This window comes from Oenanthe melanoleuca, chromosome 7, assembly GCF_029582105.1.
Source record: "Oenanthe melanoleuca isolate GR-GAL-2019-014 chromosome 7, OMel1.0, whole genome shotgun sequence".
Classification (NCBI taxonomy): domain Eukaryota; kingdom Metazoa; phylum Chordata; class Aves; order Passeriformes; family Muscicapidae; genus Oenanthe; species Oenanthe melanoleuca.
The window spans coordinates 15,964,445-15,987,654 of NC_079341.1; the positions used below are offsets into that span (position 1 = coordinate 15,964,445).

The 23,210-nt window shown below is 51.8% G+C and overlaps 3 protein-coding genes across 6 annotated transcripts in view; all 3 read right to left on the bottom strand.

Moving 5' to 3' along the window:
• Nucleotides 1-14,028, bottom strand: part of HOXD3 (homeobox D3) — a 30,478-nt gene extending 16,450 nt beyond the window's left edge. Inside the window, exon 1 of one of the 2 annotated variants that reach the window (XM_056496435.1) lies at nucleotides 13,941-14,028. The gene's annotated coding sequence lies outside the window, so the exon portion shown is untranslated. Of the gene's footprint in view, nucleotides 1-5,996; nucleotides 11,758-13,940 lie in introns of those variants that run through there. The other variant, XM_056496436.1, reaches the window with a different exon arrangement.
• Nucleotides 566-14,008, bottom strand: HOXD4 (homeobox D4). 2 transcript variants are annotated; one of them, XM_056496438.1, is made up of 3 exons: nucleotides 13,941-14,008; nucleotides 1,479-6,023; nucleotides 566-1,074 (listed from the first exon to the last, which is right to left on the bottom strand). In XM_056496438.1, exons 2-3 carry the CDS (start codon nucleotides 1,885-1,887, stop codon nucleotides 770-772), a joined length of 714 nt encoding a protein of 237 aa, XP_056352413.1. In that variant the 5' UTR covers nucleotides 1,888-6,023; nucleotides 13,941-14,008; the 3' UTR covers nucleotides 566-769. The 2 variants fall into 2 exon arrangements, with proteins under 2 accessions (XP_056352413.1, XP_056352414.1); XM_056496439.1 differs by lacking the exon at nucleotides 13,941-14,008 and adding an exon at nucleotides 7,219-7,285.
• Nucleotides 14,029-17,712: 3,684 nt separating the features above from the next.
• Nucleotides 17,713-19,881, bottom strand: HOXD8 (homeobox D8). 2 transcript variants are annotated; one of them, XM_056495784.1, is made up of 3 exons: nucleotides 19,274-19,874; nucleotides 18,847-18,994; nucleotides 17,713-18,282 (listed from the first exon to the last, which is right to left on the bottom strand). In XM_056495784.1, the coding sequence occupies exons 1-3, from the start codon at nucleotides 19,391-19,393 to the stop codon at nucleotides 17,987-17,989; spliced, it is 564 nt and encodes a 187-aa protein (XP_056351759.1). In that variant the 5' UTR covers nucleotides 19,394-19,874; the 3' UTR covers nucleotides 17,713-17,986. The 2 variants fall into 2 exon arrangements, with proteins under 2 accessions (XP_056351759.1, XP_056351758.1); XM_056495783.1 differs by having other exon boundaries at nucleotides 18,847-19,881.
• Nucleotides 19,882-23,210: the final 3,329 nt, after the last annotated feature.

Genomic DNA, 23,210 nt, shown 5'->3' on the forward strand with positions numbered 1-23,210 from the left:
ATTACATATGTGTTCATGAGACTGGGAAGGAAAAATGCTGTATTTCAGCTCCCCTTCCTGGTTTTTGGTTTTACGATTTTTCTTTTTGTCTTCATTCTTCTATGTAACAAATAAATAAATACACTAACATTACCAGAACATAAAATAACCCGTTTTCACTTCATTTCTATGCACACTTTTGAGACGTTATGGAAATGAGCAAGAATTTTCATTACACCGAGAAAGGTAAAGCAGCACAAAAGAAAAAAAAAAATCACAATTACTAGTCTTTATGTTCGAATAAAAGACTAAGCTATGAATTTCCTGTCCTCAACTTGCCCAAAATGCATCCTCCCTAAATTGCGTGGGATAAAAAGACAATTAAAAGTATAAATCCCAGAATAATGCATCCAATCTTCACTTTAGAATTCAAAACTGAAACACCGGACAGTTTCATTTTCAATGATTTATTATTTTTTAAGGACAGAAGGTCTCATTTAATATTTTCCCAATTCCCACTGCCTGCATGATGGTTTGTTTGTTTGTTTTTACCTCTCTCTTTCTTTCCCTTTTTTTTTTTTCTTTCTTTCCTTTTTTAGGTTGTGCTAGCAGAGGCAAATAAAATAAAGTCCAAAGTAGCGTCATTTTGTCTCCTTTGTACAACAATACCTTAAAGAAAGATGACAGTTTCTCGTGTCCTTAGCTGCTACATGCAGGTTCTGCTTGGGCAGTGTCAGTTATGTACAGTACTGGTCAGAAGCGAAGGATGAAATGGAAAATTTCACCTCTTCTACAAAGTTGTCAAGTCAGTCTGATGGTCCTTGGAACCAGTTTGTAAATGGGGGTTTGAACCAGAGGAAGAAGATCTGCCCTTCGTGTTGGGCAGTTTGTGATCTTTTTTCCACTTCATTCTTCTGTTCTGAAACCAGATCTTGATCTGGCGCTCAGAGAGACACAAAGTGTGGGCTATCTCGATACGGCGGCGCCTGGTCAGGTACCTGTTAAAATGAAATTCTTTTTCCAGTTCTAGGACTTGCTGTCTGGTGTAAGCTGTGCGGGAGCGTTTAGGTTCCCCTCCGTTGTAATTGGGATTCACTGGGAAAAAAACACGGAGAACTTTTACAAAGCTAATCTTGACTTGCCGGTCCGACTTTACAAAAGAAAACCTTATGAGCTGCGAGCATGTGGCCGGGCTGGATTCGTCCCAGTTGCTTACAATGGCCGGGCTGCTTTCCCCCTCGTTTGAGGCAGGCACCACGGGCACACGCAGCTAGGTAGGCTGGGAGCCTCTAGAAGGCTCCTAAAATGGAGTTTTATCCTGCACGCCAAAGCCCCGCATGGCCAAAGGCCTATTTCCTCAGCAATAAAAATTTATGGCGAGTGTAATTGGCCACCTCGGCTTAAAAAGCTCAGCCACGAGCCTGCCGGGGACTCGGGAGAGCGCCGCTGAGGACGATCGGAAGCAGGGTAGAAGAGCAAAGTAAGAAGAGGATCCTTACCCGAGTTAACATGGACTTTCTTCATCCAGGGATAAACTACTGCTGGCTGCTTAACTGCGGAGCCGTTTGGGGGTTTGAGGGCCGGCTGCTGGCTGCAGGCTCGCGAGTTGGACATTGGAGGCGGTGGACAATGCTCTGCTGGGCCGGGGAAGTGGCTCGCCGGGCCGGATTGCTCCTGTCCGTGACCCCGCGGCTGCCCGGCAGAGCCCTGGGCATTGCTACAGCTAAAGGGCTGCTCGCTGTAGTTTGACCGTGGGTAGAGTCCCTGGTGCTGGAAATCAGAGCCCTGCGAGGCACTGTAGTACTCGGCCCCCTGCTCGCCTAAGTAGCTATTCTGCAAATATTCCTCACAAGGAGGAAATTTGGGATCCACATACTTAGAGTTCACCATATACGAACTCATGGCCATTAATTTCTGAAGGTAGAAAATACTAATTTTTCTCGTGTTGTCTTTTTTTCCCCTGCCATAGAGCCCTCCTACTTGCTGTCAACTGAATAAAGTTAGGCGGGCATGTGACCGGCCCGGCCAATGGGGAGCCGGCGCCCACCGCCGCATTTCCCCGCATTTCCAGCGATTCCACTCAATAACATCCCTCTAACCGAGTGACCCCCCTCTCCGGCGGGCCGCACCCGCAAACCAGGTGCCGGAGGTGTAGGGGTACCCCGGGGCGGCGGCCGCTGCCCTGCCCACAGCCTTTTGTCTGAGCCGGCTTCCCCCAGCCCCGGGGGATGCTGCCCTGCCTTCTGATCTACTAGCCAGGGTCGCCACCGGGGCTTGGTACCTCGCTTTAAATAAAATAAGAAAAAGAATCGAAAGGAATATACAGAGCGATGAGCTGAAGCGGGGTTAAAAGGGAAGAAACTGATAAGCAGGCGAGGAAAAGAAAAGCCATCAAAGAAGAGGGTAATATGACGTACAATAGATCTGTCCTGTCTTTGTCTAGCAGAGGTCATCCAAAAGTTACCAGAATTTAGTTCTGCTGAATAAAATTAGGCAATCAGTAACTTCTCATTCACTTTCAAGCCTCAATTTATACGTGTGCGCATGCAGTCGCAAACGCCAATGTGTATTTATAAATTTATAAGTGTATGTATTTAAAATCATACAGATGGCAAGAAAGAGTTCACTTTTAACCACTAAAGTTCAATCAATTGAACAGAGGACGTCATTTAATTAGGTTAAAAATATCAAGGGTTTAATGAGATAAATTCGGTCTTCATTCATCAATATCATTCCTGGAGCACAAGTAAATACATTCCAGCGAGGAGAATGCTGCTTTTGCTGCTGTCGTAAATATTTTGATGCGATCTGGACCCTTGACAGGGAAATTTTGCTAACGTCTCGCATATCTAGCTAATTTATGAGTATCTTATAAAAGACTCATCCACTGATTGGTAGATAATTTTTTTTTTTTTTCCCCCCAGAAATTTTGTAACTTCTGGTGAGTTTAACTGTTTAAATTCACAGATTGTCAGTGAGAGTTAGGACTGAACGACAACTGAAGTTTTAAGAAACGTCCTAAAACCTAGCGAATAGGAGAGAGGCAGCAAAACTTTTATAATTTCTGGGTTTTCAGCACTCACATGCCTCTTGATTCCGCCAGTATTTTAACTTCTAACCATTTGCAGAAAGGTGAAGTTTTTGCATCGACCATATATTCCCCTAGAATCGAATCTGTGACTATATGAATATCACACAAATTCGGTTCTACAGGGTATATATAGACAACGTAATAACATTCTGTTTTCATCTACAATATAGCAGGTCTTTGTAATTCTCTCAAGTCTCTTACTGTCTTCTGAGGAATGCAAACTATTCTGCTGGGACTCAGTTCTGAAATACAATTTGCAAGAAGATGGGATTTCAGAAAAGGTTCACGCTTGTTATTACTGCTGAAATACATCTATACGACCCTCCACCAATTCATAGCGACGAATTTCGTCTACCAAATTCTCAGAAAGACCTGCCGCTTTCTTTAAATTTTCTGCCATTTATGTCCTCGCAATGGAAAATGGACGTACTCGGTCAAATTGCGCTATTTAGAATAATAATGGTTAAAGTAATTTAGTAAGTAGTTTTAAAATATTTAGGCTAACACGAATCTGAAGAGATTCTCCATAATTAGAAATCCCCCCAAAATAAAAAATAATTTCTAAAAAATCGAAACAGAAGTAAAACAGCCGACAACAGAAACAGCGGTTGGTAAAAAAGATGAGATTAAAAGCTGGAGTTAGTTGCTCTCGGGAAAAAGAGAGTTTCCAAATTTACCTTCATCCTATTATGCTGGTCTATCTATTATCCCCGCGATCTGCCTGCGAGCCTCAGCCTCGCACCCTCCCAGGTTTTCCCCGCCGTAGCGTTTATGGTGAAGGGCAGGGCGAGAGGTCAGCCGAAATCATTTACAAACATATCACAAAGTTTCATTATTTTTACTTTGTCGACAGCGGCACACAGGAGTACAAAAGTTCATGAATTGTGTCTGACCCAGCTCCTCACTGCTGTCCTGCGGTCAACCTCTTCTCCTTCCACTATTTAAAACAGGCACCATAAGGACAAATAATGGTGCGGGTGTGATACATCCAACCACTGCGGAGGGCAGATTTGGGGGTGTTGCGCTTATCCGAGCGATGTGTACCGGGTTGTTTGGCTGGCTCAACTCCCAACTGCTTGAGCTGGGAGATGCTGTTTTTAAACATCTGCTTTCTTACCACTGCTGTGGTGCCTTCTTCACAGCAAGTGCAACTCAAAACGACTTTATCTCCTTAATCTCCCCCCGGATTCTTCAAATCCCCACCCAGCTATTTTCAGCATCTCTCCCCGCTTTCTCATCCTTTCTCTGAGGGGAGAGGGGACACCCCCGCCCCCGGGGGGGTTATTAACCACCCGGCTGAAGGGGCAGGCTGACTCCCCTCCGCCCCCCAAAGAGAGCCATCGTTTGGGGCAGCCCCCGGCAGCGGACAAGCCCGCCGAGGGCTGCCCAGGGAGCAGCGATGGAGCTGGGGAAGCAGCAGCTCCCCGTTCGGCTTAATACTACACATTTTCATATTTGTTAGACGCTGTGACCTGCGTTTCACCTTATTGCACGACTTGCTCAGACAGGTCAAAGCCAAAGAGTTATTGATGAACAAAAGCGTTATATATTCACCTCCTGTTCAACTGCCCATACAAAATACTTTTGATCTATCAGGCTTTTTGTATTCTGGTTCATAATCAGTATGCTAAATGTACGTTGGCAGAAAACAAGTAATCCATACATTTAGGGCCGACCCTGTAAAAAAATGCCAAGGGCGTCTACTCAGCAAAGGACTGAGCTATGGGGGGAGGAAAGTTACCTATGGAACACAATTAAAATTGCAACGCTGGAGGCAATTCTTTAGTTCGGATTTATAGGACTCGAAAACCAATATTGCAACGGAAGACAAAAAGACCAGGAGAAGCTTGGCACATACAGTGAAATAGATTATTTATCAGGAAACAGGGAGAGGAAGCGGGGAAACGCAAACAAACACACGCAAACACTCCTCTCCTTTGCATGCTCCGGGTCAGAGCAGTGCTGGCAGAAGCAGGAAGGGCAGTGTACAACCTAATGAATCTCCTAATATCGCAGGCTTTCTTTCACTCTTTGAGAGACAAGCCCGTCTCAGCCTGGAGGACCAGGACCAATGCACTTAGCTCCTCACTGGAGCCGGAAAGGTTCAACAGCATTTCCTGATGCACACTGATCTTCTGCCTTCCCCTCGGTCCCCCCTGGCGCAGCTCAGGCAGGACCATCTGGGATGCGAACACCCCTATAGTAAAAGGTTGCCCTCCTAAGCTCTGATCCCCATCCCACCCCGTGCCTTCACAGCGTTTAAACCCACGGTAGAGTCTCCCTTGCCCCGAGACATCTCGCACCGGCGGATCAGCCCTGCTGCCCGCAGAACCAGGCTGCAGCTGGGCTGCCTCGGCTGGCCAGCGCTCACCGCCCCAGCTCCTGCCGCCTCCTTCTCCCAGCCACAGTCTGTGCCAAACGAGGGGAACATCAGGAAGCAGGCACAGCTCTGCTTGGGATCCCTTCTGGAGAAAAGAGTGGGAGTAGCCAAGGTTATGAGGTGCTGGGATACAACGTGATCCGTCTGGATTCTGCACGGGGAGGCGCTGTACAGTCCCGCCGAGTTAAAATGGAAACGCTGCTAATTGCCTTGGAGTGCTTAAAAGCAGGACGACACCTGTACAGCCCTGTAATAAACCCTCAGGAGATTGCACCTCTGCTTTTAATGCTAGCCAGGATTATGACATGGTACCACAAACTGACTCCACAAGAACCTTCATATGCTGACATAGTCCTTTTTTTTTTTTTTTTTTTTTTTCCTTTTTTTTTCGGGGGCGGGGGGGGTGGGGGGGGAGGTTGGGGGTGGGAGGAGAAGGGGGAAGAAATATTCATCAGGAATCATAGCTTGGGTTTTTTTTTCCGTCTGAAGGAAAGAACCAGGATTTTCGAATACCACCAACTCTACAAGAAATAAAAGGTTACTTACTGTGGATGTTCTTCCATGCTGCAGAACCTGTTGCAATAAAAACGTTTGTTACTGTTGTATTCCACGTACGGGTGATATTTCTGGAGAACAGTTACAAATCACGTTTGATAGATGAAGGCAGAGAGGAACTGGTGTAAATCCTGCAAGCAGAGGAGTGGTGGGATGGAAGCCCCTTCCAAATGAGGACCACGTTGCATTCAGGCAGTTTTTTAATGAATACACGCTTTCCCTGTGCCTGGGGTGTGATCTTTCACTTTTAATATTCATAGTCTAAATTTTATACCAGATAATTTCTAAAGAAATTAAGAGCCAGAACTCCCTCCTTGACTAATGGAAAAGAATAACAAAGGCCTTTTTTTTTTTTTTTTTTTTTTTTTTCTGTGGGAATCCAGTCACATTCAGACTACATTTGCCAAACCATCATCCACAAAATACGTTATGCAGCACTATATCCGTGCTAAACACAGAAAGACCTACAATTTTATTAGAAAAAAATATCGGATTATTCCAAGATAGATCTCTTTTAAAATCACCTACTTAACCTATCAGTAACCACGAGACATGCGTCTTTGTTTGCATTATAGAAGGATAGATTTGACTCGAACTTTCCTTCAAATATTTTATTAAATATATTCAAAGATCACATAAAGGAAACAAATCCACACGTTTAGTCTAATGCTCCTGAAAAGCATCGTATATTTAAAAGTAAATACTATTGGGGGGTTATTTTCTGCAAGCGATTTTTCATCTCCTGTATTGCCTTCCTACGATATCTTGGCGAGTTCTTGTATTAAACCCGGAGCAATTGCATCGGTATCAATAGTTCACAGCACAGAGCTTCCCAAGACCTTTTTTGTTAATTTTTTTTCTTTCTTTTTTAAGTTCTGCCCACTCTAGATAACATTCATAGTCTGTGAGAAGATTGGATTAATGCTGATATTTTGGCACTAAGCACTCCCTTAGCGAGCCTTTCCTTTTATCTTCAATTTTTATTGCAAGAAATGTTTTTATTATAAAAAATATTTTAAAAAAATTTAAAAATGAAAAAGCTTATCTCCATTTATGAAATCCCATTAAGTTCAGCAATCTCAGCCAGAGAGCAGCCGGCTCCTGCCGCCGCAGCACCTGAGCCGTACCTGCCCGTGTCCCCAGCAGAGCCGCCGGGTGCTCGGGTGCCGCAGCCCGGGCGCGGCGGCGGAGGGGAGGCTGATCGCGGACTTACTGTGCGCTCCCCCCGCGGCCTGGGGGACCCGGGAGCAGAGGTGCCTGCACGGTCGCATTCCGCCGACGGTTCCCTGCTAACACTTTCCCGATTACTGCTTCCAGGAACGAAAGCATCTGCACTTGTATGCTCTTAAACTAATTTATGGTGGGAATTATATTTTGGCTTGTCAACTCTCAAGCCATAAAACAAAGTTTATTGGAATCACGTGCTTCTAAATAGCCACTCAGGACTTATCTCTGTGGAACCATAAATAACCTTCAGCTTTAAACTTTTATTCGCTAAATAAAGGTTCTCTGAATCTGTCCTATAAAACGGGACCGGGTCGAAATAGCGGGGATGGATGGAAGCTCAGCTGCACGGCTTTATGCCGGCCTTTTTGAGGAGCGTGTTTCAGGAAAAGCTGCAAAGGGGACTTAGCACTCTCAAAGTCCTCTTGGGAAAGGAGCCGGGGAGTGTTTTCTGTGGATACGCGTTCGAACTTTTCTTTATAGCTCTTAGGGCACAAGGAAGCCCATCTTTAGGAGGAAGGAAAAAGTCCCACCAAAACAAAAACAAAATCAAGCCAACTGAAAGATGGAACCTTTTCTCTCTTCCCTGAGTGTTTATGATATTTTGGTGAGGCTCCCCTGCAAAATGGTTTTGTGTCATTAATCTCAAAAGTTGGGAGAGCTCTGCCAGGGGCTGCAGGTTCGCCGGGCACCCGAGGGATCTTTGTAAGTGACCAAACTGCTGCTAACAGTGAGGGCACAGGGCTTCGGAAAGGGAGAAAGTGTGAAGCCCGCCACAATGAGATCTTTGAGGAATGGAAGTTTAAGGATGGTTATAAAGCAATAAAAGAGCCCTGGTGTGAAGGGATCAGGGTGTGAGTTAGCAAATGAGAATTTCAAGGAGCCCCAGCACAGGAAGTCAAATGTCCCTGGCAGTCACACAGCATGAAGAACACCGGGCATCAGCTCCCAATCTATCATGGCTGAGGACGCCGGAGCGGCCAGCAGCTCCTGGTGCATCCCAGGAAGGGTTCGTACCTTGGGCAGAGGGCGGGGAGCTGTGTCAGCCCCGCCGGGGACCGGCCGCCTGCAGAGGGGACACGGCCACTCGCCCGGCCCGCGGGGGAGAGTGCGCCTCCGCCCGGGGGCTCAGCTCTGAAATCCAGCCAAATGCAATTCCTTGCTGGGTGGTGGCACCAACTGGGTGGTGCCTGTTTAACACCCGAGAGCTGCTCTTACTCGGCCATTTCCTAACGATTCCAGCTACACAAGTATGAAGTTACCCAAAAGGGCCAGCTCAGCTCTCGCTGTATCTTTATATGGTTCCAGTCACTGCTGAACAATTCGTTTTCCTTCAGACAACAAGAGGCATCCCGAGGTCCTTCCCTGCTCCATCTTTATGATTCAGAGTGGCTCTGCATTCCACTATTTCTCTTGGTCTTAGCAAGACCTTGCTCACATGGCATTGCCTTCATGCTTTTTTAGTGTCCTAAGCTGTGGAATAGCCTTTCCCCCTCCCCTGTCCAGGACAGCTGGCAGGGACAGTGCATAAGGTGACATTTCAGACACAGTGCATGGTCTGAGAAGCTTTATCAGGCCCAGGGGCTCCAGCCAGCCATCCCAGAGAGAGCTGTGGGCTGCCTTGCACGTGGCTGATTTCGGGGTCTCTTTCAGCTGGGGCATGGTCTGTGCTCCCAGTGCTGGGCAGGCAGAGGAACAAGCTCCCTGGAGCTCCTAAGCCTTGCTCAGGCACCTGGGCCTGGCCACGGTGAGCCCTGGATCAGGCTTTGTGATAGATTCCGGGTACCCTTCTCCCCAAACACATGATCCTCACTGGGCTCTGGAAGAAGTGCTTCAGCAGCAGGCAGCTGCACAGAGGCAAAGTGGCCATACTGGAAAGGGGCAAGAAAAGGCTGTGTGCTGGGACATGAGGGGTAGGGTGTAATGATAAAGTGCAACAAAATGTGGGGAAAATAGTTTGGGATAAGAATGATGATGCAGAGTCGAGTGTGCTTGCCCCAGGCCTGGCTCTGAGTGTTGGGTATGACAAAGGTCAGCAGGGCCCACGGGAAGGCTCCAGGCCCTGTGCCAGTACAGGGAGCATCACATCCCCCCCTGAGTGTCTGTGATCACTTCAGCTCTCTTGGGCAAGAGAAGTTCATCGTTTGGAGATGAGAGGCTGCCTGGCCTGTGCAGGAGGAGAGGAGCCATAGCAAGGCAGGTGTGTGTCAGTCAGCCTGCACAAGTGTCAGCCCCTGGCAAATGGGGTGGCATGGGCTGGGCAAGTGCTTCAGGCACATATGTCCAAGACACGGGGGTTGTGAAAGGTGAGGCTGTGAGATGCTGAGGAATTGATGATTGAGATACAGCTCCCTCTCATTTAAGGACAAGACAAATGTTTCAGCAACTGAGTAATTCTAGCCATGAGATTTTTGAAGTGGGAATTAGAACGATTTTCACATTTCCTATTCTAAAATGCAGATGTGAAAATTGACTTTGAAGCTCTGGCCAGTTCGTTCTCTAGGCTTTTATGCCAGTTTTCATATTTGGGTCTGATGATCTGGAGACAGATAAGAGGTGTAATGAAATAACAGAGTAACTATTGGTTTCCCTCTGGTAATTGTGATAAAGAGGTTGGGAGAATTGAATCACATGTGTATGCTGCCATCGCTCTCAATGCTGCTTGACAGATATGACGACCGACGTCCTACCCCGAGGACCACACTGCCAGAAAATTACAGGCTCCATCTCTGACTTTGAAGACCTACTAAGCACCTTGATAGCGTCCAACGCATTTTGCCCCTCCGCTTTTATCACAACCCCGACTTTTCAACAGTCACCTCGTCGCCCATGCCCTCGCTGAGCAGGATGTGGGCATGCAAAGGTCCCTGCCTGCAGCACCCCACGCCTCGGGCAGATCCGCTGGCAGCAGAGCGGGCAGGGCGGCGTCGAGCCGCGCCCCAACATCAAACGGGGCAGCGGCGGCGACACCTCGGGTCCGGGGGGAAGAGGGCGAGGAGTGCGGGGCAGGGAGGGAAGGCCGGGGGCCGTGGGAGCGTCTCGCCGGGGTAGGTACGGCCCGTGGGGTGGGTGCCGCCAGGGTCGTGTCCGGGCACGGCTGGGGAAGGTGAAGCCTGCAGGCAACAGGTGAGGCGGAGGCAGGGAACTCTGCCGGGCCCCGGCTTGCAGGAGGCAAGGGAGGATGTGCGGGGGCCGGGGGCGCTGCCCGCGGGAAGGGAGCCGGCGGGAAGGAGGGTGCTCTGGCACCCGCATCAAAGGAGCAGGGAGGGAAGAGGCGGGTGCCCGACATCAAAGCGAGGGCTGGTGACCGGGAGGGCAGCGGGGCACACGAGGGGAGCCCCGTGGCACTGCGGGTTAGGCAGGGTCTGCGGACTCGGGAGAGACGGCAGATCGCGGCGCTGGGGGCAGTGGAGTAGCCGGGTGGCGGCTTGGGGCGGCCGAGGAGGGCGGTGGAGCTCCGGCCGTGTCCCCCGCCCGCCGGTGGGGCTGGCAGGGCACGGGTCCCGGGGCTGGCGGCGGGCCCCTCGCCCCGCGGAGGGGAGAGCGGCCAGGCTTGTCCTACAGCGCCTTCTCCTGGAAGAGCCCGTGGAGACAGAAGGGCTGCTGGTGCGGCCGGGCCCTGTCGCGCCCCCGGCGGTGGCTCCGCGGCCCGGCCCGGCGGCCCCAGGGCGGCAGCCGCGGGCAGGTGACCGGTCCCGGCCCGTCGGGGCGGGCGCCCACCCGCGGACAGATGCGGCGGAGCCGGGCCGGGCCGGCAGGGCGGTGAGGCGATCCCTGCGGCCCCGAGCTCTCACCGCCCCGGCTCGGCTGCTCCCGGCCTGGGGCACTGCCGAGGCACTGCGGGCTGCTCCCCTCCTCGCCGCCCCCTCCGCCGCGGGTGATGGGAGGCGGGTGCTGAGTTTGGGCAGAGCCTGCTGCCGCTGAATGCACTTTTATTGCCCCTTGTCTCTCGCAGAGACCCTTCCTCCGCGCCCCGCCCGGCCTCCGCGACCTGCTGCAATGTTTATTGTGCCTCATCTTTTCCTTTCGCTTCCTGTTTTTTCCTCTCCCGCTCCAGCAGCATTGAGTGCCGCACTGCAGCAGAGCAGTAAATACCTTTAACAGCTGCCTGCCAACCGAGGGGTGAAATACCGTCTTTGTTCGGATTTCTTTTTCTGTCCCAAGCGCTCATAAAACACCCCTTAGGGATTATATTTTTGGGGGGAACGAGAAAATGAAACGGCGGGACTTCCAGTTCTTAAGAACGCAAAACCAAGGTGACTTCTCCTGGTCTTACCGGGTTTCCTGGGCCAGCAATTCACATCGCCCCCCCCCGCTCCTTGCACCAAAGCCCTGCCAGACTCGGGGAACATAGGCTCTACTTCTTTTCCAGGCAACCTGCAGCAGCTAAGCGGGAGCCAACCTGACTTCCCAAGTGGCAGCCGGTGCCAGCGGTACCCCGGCACTGCCAGGGACAGTAGGCTGCCGCTTCCTGCCAGCTGCTTTGTGATAGTGTTTTTATACAGCCCGTGCGTCAGTAAAGGGTGCACTGGGAATCGGCTGTTTCCTTCCAACAACCTCCCTCCCCCGAAAAAAAAAAAAAAGAAAGAAAAAAAAGGGGGAAAAAAAAGATTAGTCATAAATTCTGTCGAACAAGTCGGGAAACGAAGCGAGCGCGATAAATTTGACTGTGAATCTTGTACTCCAAAAATTTCAGCACACTAACACATCTATACTCATACCACGTTTTATAGGATGTAAAAACACAGTCCTCATATGTGTCATATATAGATCAACACTGCATATAAATACATATAAATGTGCAGTAGATATAAAAAGCTATTTATTTGTAATGAATACTTACAATTCCATAGGCATATTTAAGAACAGAAACAGACCTATGTGTACTTGAATGTTAATAAAAATAAATAAATAAAAAATCCATTCATACAATAAGAAAAAGAATAAGAGCAAAAGCAAGCCAGGAAGGAAGCCATTTAGAAAAAGACTAAACTCCCACATAAACCAGCGGAATCATAAATGCATATGTGTATCCGTATGTGTCAGCAGATGGACCTGCAGACACACACATGCACATTAGAATTCGTTAGAACATCCTGCTTTTGTTTTCTTCTTTTTCCCCAGGCTAGAAATAATTTCAAAACAGCTCAAGGACGAGATTTTCCGAAGTTTTTGGAGAGATTTATAGTCAAGTAGCTATAATTACTGTGTCACCTAGGAGGGATTCTGAGAGTGAAACCTAACGCAGCACATATTTTCCACGCTACTCTTGAAGACTGGTGCTATGTTGAAAACGATTAGCCCCAAATAAACCCCAAGTCCTGCAGGAGCTCAGGGCGGCCGGCTAGTGCAAACAGGCAAAGCGTGGGGGACGGGGATCTTATTGCTTACTGTAGTGGGGCTCGGGCTTAGCAGGCTGAGGGCTGCTCAGGGGTGGATTATAAAACAATTTCTTCTGTGGGTTCAAAATATGTACTCGGGGCATGACTCGCACCCTTCCGCCCTCACTGTGTATTGTGTAGTCAGGCGTTCTGCTTTCCCGTTAATTAACTGGCTGCTGTCGGGGTAAATGGCGAGTGGGTGAATTCCTGCAGTGCAACAGTACGGTGCACTGCGAACACCCACCATCCATGTGAACGCCAAATACCAAACGGCGAGCTTTCTACCGAGCACCAACAGTTGGAAAATGAAGGTGAGATGAGTAAAGCATGTATACGTCCACAACAAAGTGGTTCCAAAGAGTATGTGTTCTGCAGAGAGAAGTAGATGTGTAGATACCACATATATGTATATAGGTAATGCGAATATGGATATATATACATATATAGGTAAGGCAGAAATAGTTTACTTAATTATTGCATCTCCTCGACATATTTCAAAATAAACCCAAGGATTTGTTGTTGGGTTTATTTTCGAGAATTTTTCCCGCATTTAGCCCCCGATGATTGCCACGTGGGTAAGGAGCCCTACCGCGGGCGTGCGCTCCTGGCCCCGTCTCCGCGGTTGCCGAGCCCGGCCCGTGTGCTGCCCACCGTGCAAGTCGGAGCCGCAGCCCTGGCTGCTCCCTGCAGCGGGACAAGGATGTGAGAAACGTCCCGGTGAGGCAGGCAAGGGCTCCCGGGACTAGCCCCGGGCACAGCCCCCGGGTCCACCGGCTCGGCGGAGCCGCCCCACGCCCTCCGCCCCCGCGGGAGCACTGACACCGATTCTCCTGCGAAAACACCTGTTAAGCTTTAAAGTTACTCGACCGCCCTTCCGCCATGGGGAAACAAAACTAGAGCATCACCACAGCACGCTTCAGGCTGGCAGGGGCAAAAAGTATCCCAAAAGCAGAGGGAATATCCTGGAAGAAATCCCACCGGCAGGCGAGGCACTGCCTGCGCGCACTGCGCCCCAGCCTTCCGCCCCTCACGGCGGAACACAGAGACATCATGGCCCGCGGCGCATTTTCCGTGAGACCGCGCGCAACAGCTGCTTTCACTCTGCTGCATGCCCACAACCACTATTAATAATAATAACACCGCCGAAAATTACAATAGCAATAACAACAACAGCAATCATAGTGGTAAAAATAGTAATAGCAATACTAAAAGGAAGAAAAAGGGTTTTCGAGGGACAGGTGACGAAGAGGGACAGGAGGACAGGGGAGCCGGTGCCGTGCCGCATATCGCGGTATACCGGCGACCAGCCCGAAGGGAACTGAGTGCTTACCAGTTCGCGGCATTGCCCGCCTGCGGAGAAGCCCGGGGAGAATCGCTGTAATCCATTTTGCACCCGCGTAGCAATCCGTGTGCCGGAGGAGATAGCGGCAGCGGGGGATGGAGCGATGGGAGAAGAGCGAGGGGCTGCAGGCGGCGCGGCGGCGGGCGCGGGTCTCCGCGCATCCCTCCGTGGGCGCGGGACAGCAGGCGGTGCGGGGCCGGGGAAGTGTCAGTGCAGCGGCCACGGGACCGGCCGCGGGTTTGGGGGAGCGGGGCACAAACATGAGGGCGACTGCCATACACCTCAGCCTAGACAAAGGTTAGAAAAAGAGGGGCTGAGGCTCTCTGAAGGCAGAATGCAGGGGGAAATTCGCCAGGGAAATCAGGAAAAGGCCATGAAAGCGCTCTCTGCCTGCACATGACCAGCCGCAGCCAATGACGAGCCCAAATAGGTCATAAAAAGGTCTATTACCAAGTTGTAAATTTTCTTCAAACAAAAAGGAATTTACTGCAATTCCTTGCGGATTTTGCACATACTGCTTCCCAGCGCCATGTTTCTTTCGCCTGCGCGCTGCGCTTGTACTGAGGCTCCGGTCCCGCCTGCCCCCGGCCTGCGCGCCACGGGCGCGGTGGCGGAACGGCGGAACCCCGCGAGCGCGGCCGGGACGCGGGAGATCCGCGCGGGGCCGCGGACAGAGGGGCAAGCGGTCACGGAACCGCGTAAAGAGGGGCAGGGCACTGTGCCGAGGGATCCGTTTCTTGCCAAACGAAAGGGGGCTTAACCCGCATCCCCACCCTCTTCTCCCACCCCTCCCCACCGCTCCTCAGGGCACTAAAAGAAACCACATCTGCTTTAGCGCCCACTACTGAAGCGGAAGCCGTCGCCGACATAAAAATAGTCCGAGCGTCTTCCCCACCCCGCAGTGCGCGGTTCCCGCAGGTTGCGCCGGGCACTGTCACCGCGCCCAGTTCAGGCTGCCTCCGCCCCCGATAAAACCTTCCCCCGGCACCAAGAGGGAAAATCCGATTCCTAGAAAGTATTCTAAAAAATTTAAATGGGTCTGTGTCCACAAGGAATACTCGGCTCGGAGACGGAGTACTGTGGATGTTTATTGCTCAAGTTTTGTTTCAGGGAATAGCCAGAGCCCTCAATTCGTGACCTCCGTGCTGATTGTAACTGCTACCAAAAGTAAACATGCCTAAAGATGTAGGATCGATGTTGGATCTTTTTAACACGCTGCTTCAGGCAGTTGCACCCCTTTGAATATTGCCTCGGCAGAGGCAATGGCAACTTTCGTGGTGTCTCTGCAGCACTCATGGCCGCGCTGAGCTGCTCCTCAAGGGAAAGGAGAAATTCCGCGGAAACCAAAGGCGCGGTACATCCTCTCTGCGGCCTCTCGCCGCCGCTCCCGCCGCAATCCGCTCGGCTACGGCTTCTCTTTGCCGAAAGTCCGATGGCTCCGAGTTTGCAGGGGGCTCGGTGGCCGCCTAGGTCAGTTTCTGACTCCGCTTTCTTTTTTCTTAGCAAGTTTCCAAGTGAGACGGAGGGAGAGATTCAGATGCCAGGCCAAGGGGGTGAATACCTTAACAACCACGGCGATGTTTTGTTTTTCTGAATGACTAAGACAGGGGCTATTCCAGTTACCACTAGGCCTTCGCCAATTTTGTGCTCTCAGGGAAGGCAGTTTTTGCCTGCGTGGCTGCGTTCCCAGGCAGTCCTAGGAGAGTGACGCTAACGGAAACTTCTTCAGGAATATTTTAATTTTATTCTTTGTCTGATAATTAAAAACAACTACCGCAGCAGCTCTTTTCCGGACAAATACTAGCCTAAGGAGTGCTCCGCTGGTGTGTGAAGGTCTTCGACATGCCTTCACCTCACCGGCAGCCCGGGATGGCAGCGGGCGGCACCAGCGCGGTTTTCCCGCAGCCGGGCCGCCGGAACCGTGTCGAGTCCAGCCTCCGCCGCTAGCGCAGCAAAAGCGAGAGGCTTTTCCTGCCCGGAGACCAAATATGACGGTGCCATTAGCACGAGTATTGTTTTGAGAAGCGAGGGGGTTTTGGGTGCCGGGCCACTGGGTTACTTTAAACGCGCAGCCACCAGCCCCAAATCCTCCCTTGACACTCGGGATACCGGTGTATTTATGCAAATCCATGCAGCAAAAATGTTTACTGCACTGCTTTGTTGCAGCTTCCCCTTGTTTACAACCTTTAGCCAACTAGGCGATTAAAATAAAACCGAGAACAATAGCTCCGCTCGCTCGTGCCTCCCTCCAGAGTTGGCGCTTTCCAGCAGTGGAAACGTGCCTGCCTCGCTGGTGGGGAGCGGGGAAGAGGAAGGGAAACGAATTGAACCAAACCCGTCCTACGAGTCCCATCCCCGTGGACGGCGGTTCTCGCCTCGCCGGGTGAATTCCCGAGAGAGAAGCGGTGGATGCGGGAGAAGGGCCCGCGAGCAGAGCAGCGGGCGGCACCTCCCCGGGAACCTGGCTGTGATTTTCCGAGCAAGGCCTCGGCTCAGCCCCGGCCTCGTCGGGATCACGCTCATTTCTGGGCAGATAATAGAATTATATGTCGTGTTTGTCGCAGTTTCTGGCGAGTCCATTCGATTTCCTTCACGGAGCCGTTACTCAGGGGAGCGTCAGCCGGTAGGGAAAAAATGACGCAAAAATCTTGGTAGGGATTTGTACCTCATCCCTCGACCCTCTGCTTGCTGCTCCTAAAAAAGTCTGCGCTTTGCGGGACCCCGCGGAGCGGCAGCAAGAGGAGGGAGGGGAGAACGAGAGAGAAATTAAATTGTTTTGCTAATCACGAGACCTTTCCTCCCGTGCTTGCGGGAACCGTGAGGAAGGCTGTGTCTTCACCAGCTGGGGAATTGCATCATATGATAATATTTAGGGGTAGAAACCTCTTTTTCTCGGTCTACGCATGGTTTGGGACTCCTAAGAATTACAGCCCTCCAGAAACCCCCATGCAAGGTCGCAAAAGCTTTGTATTTCTCAGGCTGCCAGCCATCCTCGGGGAGGCTGGGCCGTAGTTTGCGCGGCGGGGCTGGAAGCCCCGCAGCCGGTGGAGCAGCCCTTGGGGATGGCGTGGGGCCGGAATTCTCTCCGGGTTGGTCTCCCCGCAGCCGGGCTGGCAGCAAATGGCTCCGCAGGGCTAGTGTTTGTGGGCAGCGGTCCCCTGCACGCAGCCGGGGCTGGGGGGCAGGAGGAGGCCGAGGCAAGGCCCAGGAGCACACACCGGGGGCTCCCCGGGCGGCCCGCAGCCTGCGCCCCGCTCGCAGGTGGGGCCGCGTCCCCGCTGGCCGCTGCTTGGCCCACGGCCCCGCAGCGCTCGTGGCACGGAGCAAAAAGCAGGTTTTGTACACAACGTGCCATTCCCAGACCCCACAGAAACACCCAGCATCGGAGGAGAGACGGAGGGAGGGAGCAGGGGAGTTAGTCCGGACCAGTGGAAACCCTGAATGCTTCTTGAGGGATGAATTACAACGATGCCGATACATTTTATAATTGAATAAATTCGGTTTATTTTAATCAAACATTATAGAAGAAGGTTAAATATATTCCTATGTTATTTTCTTCAAGATTATTAAATGTATTTAATTTATTCAACATAAGATAAAAACAAGAATTAAAATAGTATAAGTGCACTTGTCTTGATTAATAAAGCGTTGTTAAATGTCTTACTTATTGATATTTATTAATAGGAAGTTTATGTCGTTTCCCACAATCATCGTCTTTTAAGATTGCAAATATATATATATATATATATATATATATATATATATATCACTAGAAATTTATTGCTACAAACTCTGTATCACATTTGAAAAAATAAGTAGATGAAATGTTAAATCTAGAGATCGTTCTGGATACGCTTATAAACAAAGTAAAAGCACAAACAAGTGAAGCACCCGAAGCAGAGAAATGTCAAACGGAGGGATGTGGGGTCACTCGTCCCACGACAAGATCAGGTAGAGGGGTGGATGAGCCGAGATGTCGGGCTTCAGCCCTGGTTATTTTTGATTTACTTTTACAAAGATATTCGAGGCAAAAATTAATTCGTCTGGCCTTCGGCTCTGTCTTCTTCCAGATCATGTGCTTCCTTTTTGGCCTCCCCTTCCTTTCCCTCCTGTCTGGAAGCGGGGAATTTGTCCTTGTTGTTCTCTTTTTTCCATTTCATCCTCCTGTTCTGAAACCAGATCTTTACCTGCCTCTCGGTGAGTCCTAGTGCATGAGACACCTCGATCCTTCTCTTCCTGGTCAGATAGGGGTTAAATAGGAACTCCTTTTCCAGCTCTAGAGTCTGGAATCGGCTGTATGTTTGTCTTCCTCTCCTCCTACCCGGCGCTGCTGTTTAAAACAAAAACATACGGGTTTGGAGGTTGGTGTGGCCCTTCAAAACAAGGCGCAGGCAGCCAGCGAGGACTCCGGCCCCTCCGGAATCCCTCGAGAGAAGACCCACAGAACCGCAAGGAAAGAAAGCAGAGGGCACAGAGGAGTCTAGATCTTTACACGAGTGAGAGGAACACAGCGATAGTAAATGCACGAAGCGCCTCAGCTGTCCCTCTGCGGGGTCATTTTATCATCTTGTACACCATCCCCTTCCCGGCCCGGCACCCTTCCCGTTCAGGCAGCGGCGACGGGAGACAGGCGAGCTGTCAGCTGCGCCTCAGAGTCCGAGAGGCGTCTCAAAGGCTACTCTTGGGTCGGTAGCTGCCTGCTGCAGAGGTTTCTGCTTGCTCACTGCATCCCTTTATTAAGGCAAGCCACCGCGGTGATAGGAACCGCGGTGAGAGAGGTAGGGAGTGGGGGAGACAGGCGGGGAGCGAGAGTCGGAGAGAAAGAAGCAGGAGGAGGAAAAGAAAGTTTCAAACTCAGACGTGAGATGGAAGCAAATTTTTGACTGCGTCCAACCTTGTGGTCTCATCCAGGGAAACATTTGAGCAGGAGACGAGCTCTGATTTAAGTGGTCTGGTTCCTCGCCAATATTAGCACTGGACGATTTACAGTCAGGATATTGTACCAGCTCGGCCTCTTGCTGTGTCGTAAAAATCTGCTGTCTCTGTAAGTTATCGTATCCGTAAAATTTAGCGGGCTCCCCGTGACAGGTAACCCCGCTGCAGGGGGCAGGAGGCGGAGGCGCGGCGGGGGGAGGAGGAGGCGGCTGGTAGGCGGCCGTGGGGCTCCCCCCGGCCGGGTGGTAAAAGTCCGCGGCCGCGCCGCCGCCGCCCCCCGCCCCGCCGGGCGCGGGGTGCGGGAAGCCGGCGGCGGCCCCGCCGTTCCCGTAGAGCAGAGCGGCGGCGGCAGCGGCGGCGGCGGCAGCGGCGTGTCGGCCGCTCACCTCGGGTGCGAAGTGACAGTCGTAGTACGGGGAATTGATGGCTTCCCCCGCCGCCGCCGCCGCCGCGGCCGCCGCCACCTTGTACTTGGAGTACAGCGGGTTGACAAAGTAGGAGCTCATCGGGGAGGGGGCAGCGGCGGGCGGGGGCACGGAGCGCCGCTCACGCCGCCGCCGCCGCCGCCGGTGCCTCTACGCCGCGCTCATGCCGCCGCCGTCGTCGCTGGCCCGTGCGCTCCCCGCTCCTGCTCTCCGTGTATGTGGTGACCAGGACTGGATTATAATCGCTCCCAAAATGACCTGCCTCACTGCTTTTACTATTTCCTATTAGGCACACAGCAGCCCGCGCACGCACACACACACACACACACGCTCATGAGCTCAGGGGGGACTTTTGGCTTCAGTTTACATGTGCCGCTCCTCGGGCAAGAAAAAAACTCGGCCCAGCCCTGCCCGGATCCACCCCGGCCGCGGCAGCCCCGCTCCCCCCTCCGGTGTGCGCTCGCTAGGAGCGCTGAAACCCCCGCCGCGCAGGGGCGAGGCGGCCGCGCAGATCCCGCGCGATAACCGCGGGCGCGCTGCCCGGGGCGACGCCGCCCGGATCACCCAGGCTGCGCCGCCCAGAGCGCGGCCTGAGCCGCCGCCCGCAAGGGCAGAGCCCCTCAGAGGGAGCCGATGCCCGTCTAGGGTCTCCGGGGTGTAGCGAGGGCAGTGGGGTGCCCGTAGGGCGGTGGCGTGCAGCGGCCGGGCCCCCTTGCCAACGGGCCCTCCGGGTCATTTCCTTCCAGGCGAGCAGATCGCTGGGAAATGAGATGCACATTTACCCTTGACGCCTTGCACGCATGGCTGAGGCTCCAGGTTAATTGATACTTAATGGAAATCATGCCTATGAATATACTTTCCATCATTTCACCCTTGGTGGACGTCATTACCGAGGCAAAGAGAGGGAGGGGGGCAAAAAATAAAAATGTGTGGGTGAACGGCTAGCACCGCTCGGGGACTCGGTTCGAAATAAGTGAGCCCTGTTCTCCGGGAGGAAGGAAAAGCGCTGCCCAGCAGGCTCGGCGCTGCCCCCGCTCGGGCCGCCACCCCCGCTGGCCCGTGCCCCAAGAAGCGTCGTCTCCAATCCTCTTTCCCGCTTCGTCCTGCAGTGGGAATCAGCTTTTCGGAGAGACACTCTCAGGAGTTGGAGTCCGCCCTATTTTGGAGAGAGACGAAAAATGTAGGTGAAATATAATACGGGCCCAGCCAGAGCCACGTGTGTCCGTCTGATGCGAATTGACAAAAAAATACTTGTGGTTACATAAAAGGTATCTCAGGCTCCCTCCCCATCACACCCCGCTCTTCCACCACCCCCACGCCTCCATGTAGATTAACTCGCTTTGTCCTTCTGGCCAGCCCGGCTGCCCCGCATGTGCGCACCCCGACGGGCCCTGGGCCCGCAATGACACCCTCGCCCGGGCAGGGGCCCCGGGGCGCACGCGTTTAGGAACTCGCGGAGGTTTGGGACCCCCGTGCGGCCCAAGGAAAGGCGGGAGGGGCGGGAAAAGTCCGGGGACACACACAGGGACAGACAGCAGCAAAAGCCCTTCGCCAGAAACCATCAGGAAGACAGGAAGCCGGGCCTGACAGGGGCTGAGCGGCAGCATGGACACACTGCCTCACCCTGCGGAGGGGCGCGGAGGGGCAGCGGCTGCTTCCCGCATCTGCGCCAGGGCGTTAATTCCGCGGGGTCAGAGCCGTTCCCTAGCACAGTTCCCCGCGGGGCCAGCGCCGTTCCCGGTTTCCCGTTCCCGGTTCCCGTTCCCGCTCCCCGTTCCCGCTCCCCGGGCGGCCCCGGCCGCGGGCGCGCAGAGCGGGCGCGGCGGCGGCGCACGGGTGGAGCGCGGGCGCCCTCTGGCGGCGCGCTGCGGCAGCGGCAGGCAGCGCCTCCGCCCCGCGCTGCCGCGGCCCTCGGCCCCGCCACAAACCCCGACTGCGGAGCGCCGCCGGGACAGTGCTGACCGATTCTTCCTTCCCTTTCTGGTTTTGGGTTGGGTTTCTTCCTTTTTCTTTATTTTTTTCCTTTTTTTCCTTTTTTTTTTTCCCTTCCCCCCCCCCCCCGTTAAGTTCACAGTGCCATTCTCTTAGCACATTTCGGTGACCCTCTTTTATTTTTTTGCCAAAGCTGTAATTAACTGCATACAAAGAATGCGCCTCGTTTACACATGGCAGCCAGGAAAGACGCCGGAGCTTTGAAGACGACTGCTATCGCGTTTTCGATCATGTTTCCCCACACATTACACCACGAAATCTCCATGTGTGGTAGTTTCAGAGTTATACGTTTTTGTATTGAAAATGTTACTTTGTTTGCCCGTGCTTTTATGTATTTATGGATTGATTTATGTAAACGAAAGCAAAGATGAATCTTTGTTCGCCCCCTCCTTCATCATACATGCCTGTGAATTATTCGGTATAATGCGTGTGCACGGGGCTGTGCATATGTGGAAACATATATTAACACAAGCAACGGGTAGGAATTAAATTATTCTGTTTGACGCTAAAAGTAATTTCCGTAGATGAACTGCGTTTCATCGATCGAGATGTTTGGTTTTCTTTCTGCCATTTTGAAACAAATGCACGCAATATTAAAAACAGGTAAACGAAAGAAAAAATGTACGAGGTAAAATGTGTCAATCTGCCCGATATAAAATATTAAAAAGATGGTGTGGGCTTGGTGAAAATTTCTTAACAGAGCTTCTGCTGGAATGAACACAATGCAGTTTTGTGTACAAAAATATTGTTTATGTTTTGTTACAGATCACCCCCTCCCCCCATGGGTATTTGCAAAAATATTGAGGCTGGCATCATAGGATTCATTGCAGTAGAATATCCAATAAAATACATTTCAACAAATAAGCAGACTTCGTAAAATCTCTGTTTCGTGACCTTCAGGTCTTTTTTGAGTCTGTTGCCTTGGCCCAACGCTGACATACTGAAATTTATAGTCCAAGGTTTTAAGACCTAGTTTGTCTGCATTTTTTTGCCTTTTTTTCCCCCCTAACAAACACAAACATCAAAATAAGGTGCTTTCAAAGAAAAGTGCCATAGCATATCGTAAACTCATTAGGTCCAGACGTCTAGCCATCTCAATGGTTTTATTATACCTCGGTTCTTCCTGTTTTAAAAGAATTATAGGTATCTTCTCGACAATGGATGGGAAGCAATGCAACACCTTTTCCTGGCAGTGCATGCTTTTGCTTTCTTTTTATTTTCTTTTTTTTTTTTTTTTTTTTTTTTTTTTTAACAGAGGTAAAAAACATTAAACACCAGGTCTCTCAGCTTTCCCCTTAATCTTGAATTAACCGAACTGCTCGTAAATATTTACGGGTCCTTCATTTTAATGGTTGCTCTTTAAACAAAGCATTTTTTACAATGAACTTCATCTCAATTATCTTGATAAAGTCATGTGTGTTTATAAATGCAGAAGGCATGAGGCGCGTTGCTAAATGAGCTCTCGCCAACAAAGCCGAACGTTTGGCAGCAGCTCCAGAGCTCCCAGCCTCCCAGTTAAAGAAAGCAGAGGTTAGAAGCGACCCACTAGGAAAAAAAAAATAGGAATAAAAACCACGTTTAACCGAATAAGCAACGCTATGTTTCCTTGGCTCCTGGTGTGGAAGTGTTTCCTAACCGATCCCAGGGGATCGCTGGTGTTTGGAAGAGCGCTGGTACCTGGGCCGCGCACGGCGCGGCGGCGGGGGCACCTACCCGGCCTCTCGGGCCGAGCCCCGGCTGAAACGCGGCTCAGGGCGGCGGGGGAAGGTGCCAGGGGTGCTGCTGGCCGGCACTCGGGCGGCCTTTCCCGCAGCCGCGGCCCGGGATGCGCGGGGGATGCGCGGCAGGGCCGGCGGCGCAGGGCGCATCGCGAGGGGCGCACAGATTTCTCCTCTCACCGCAGCGC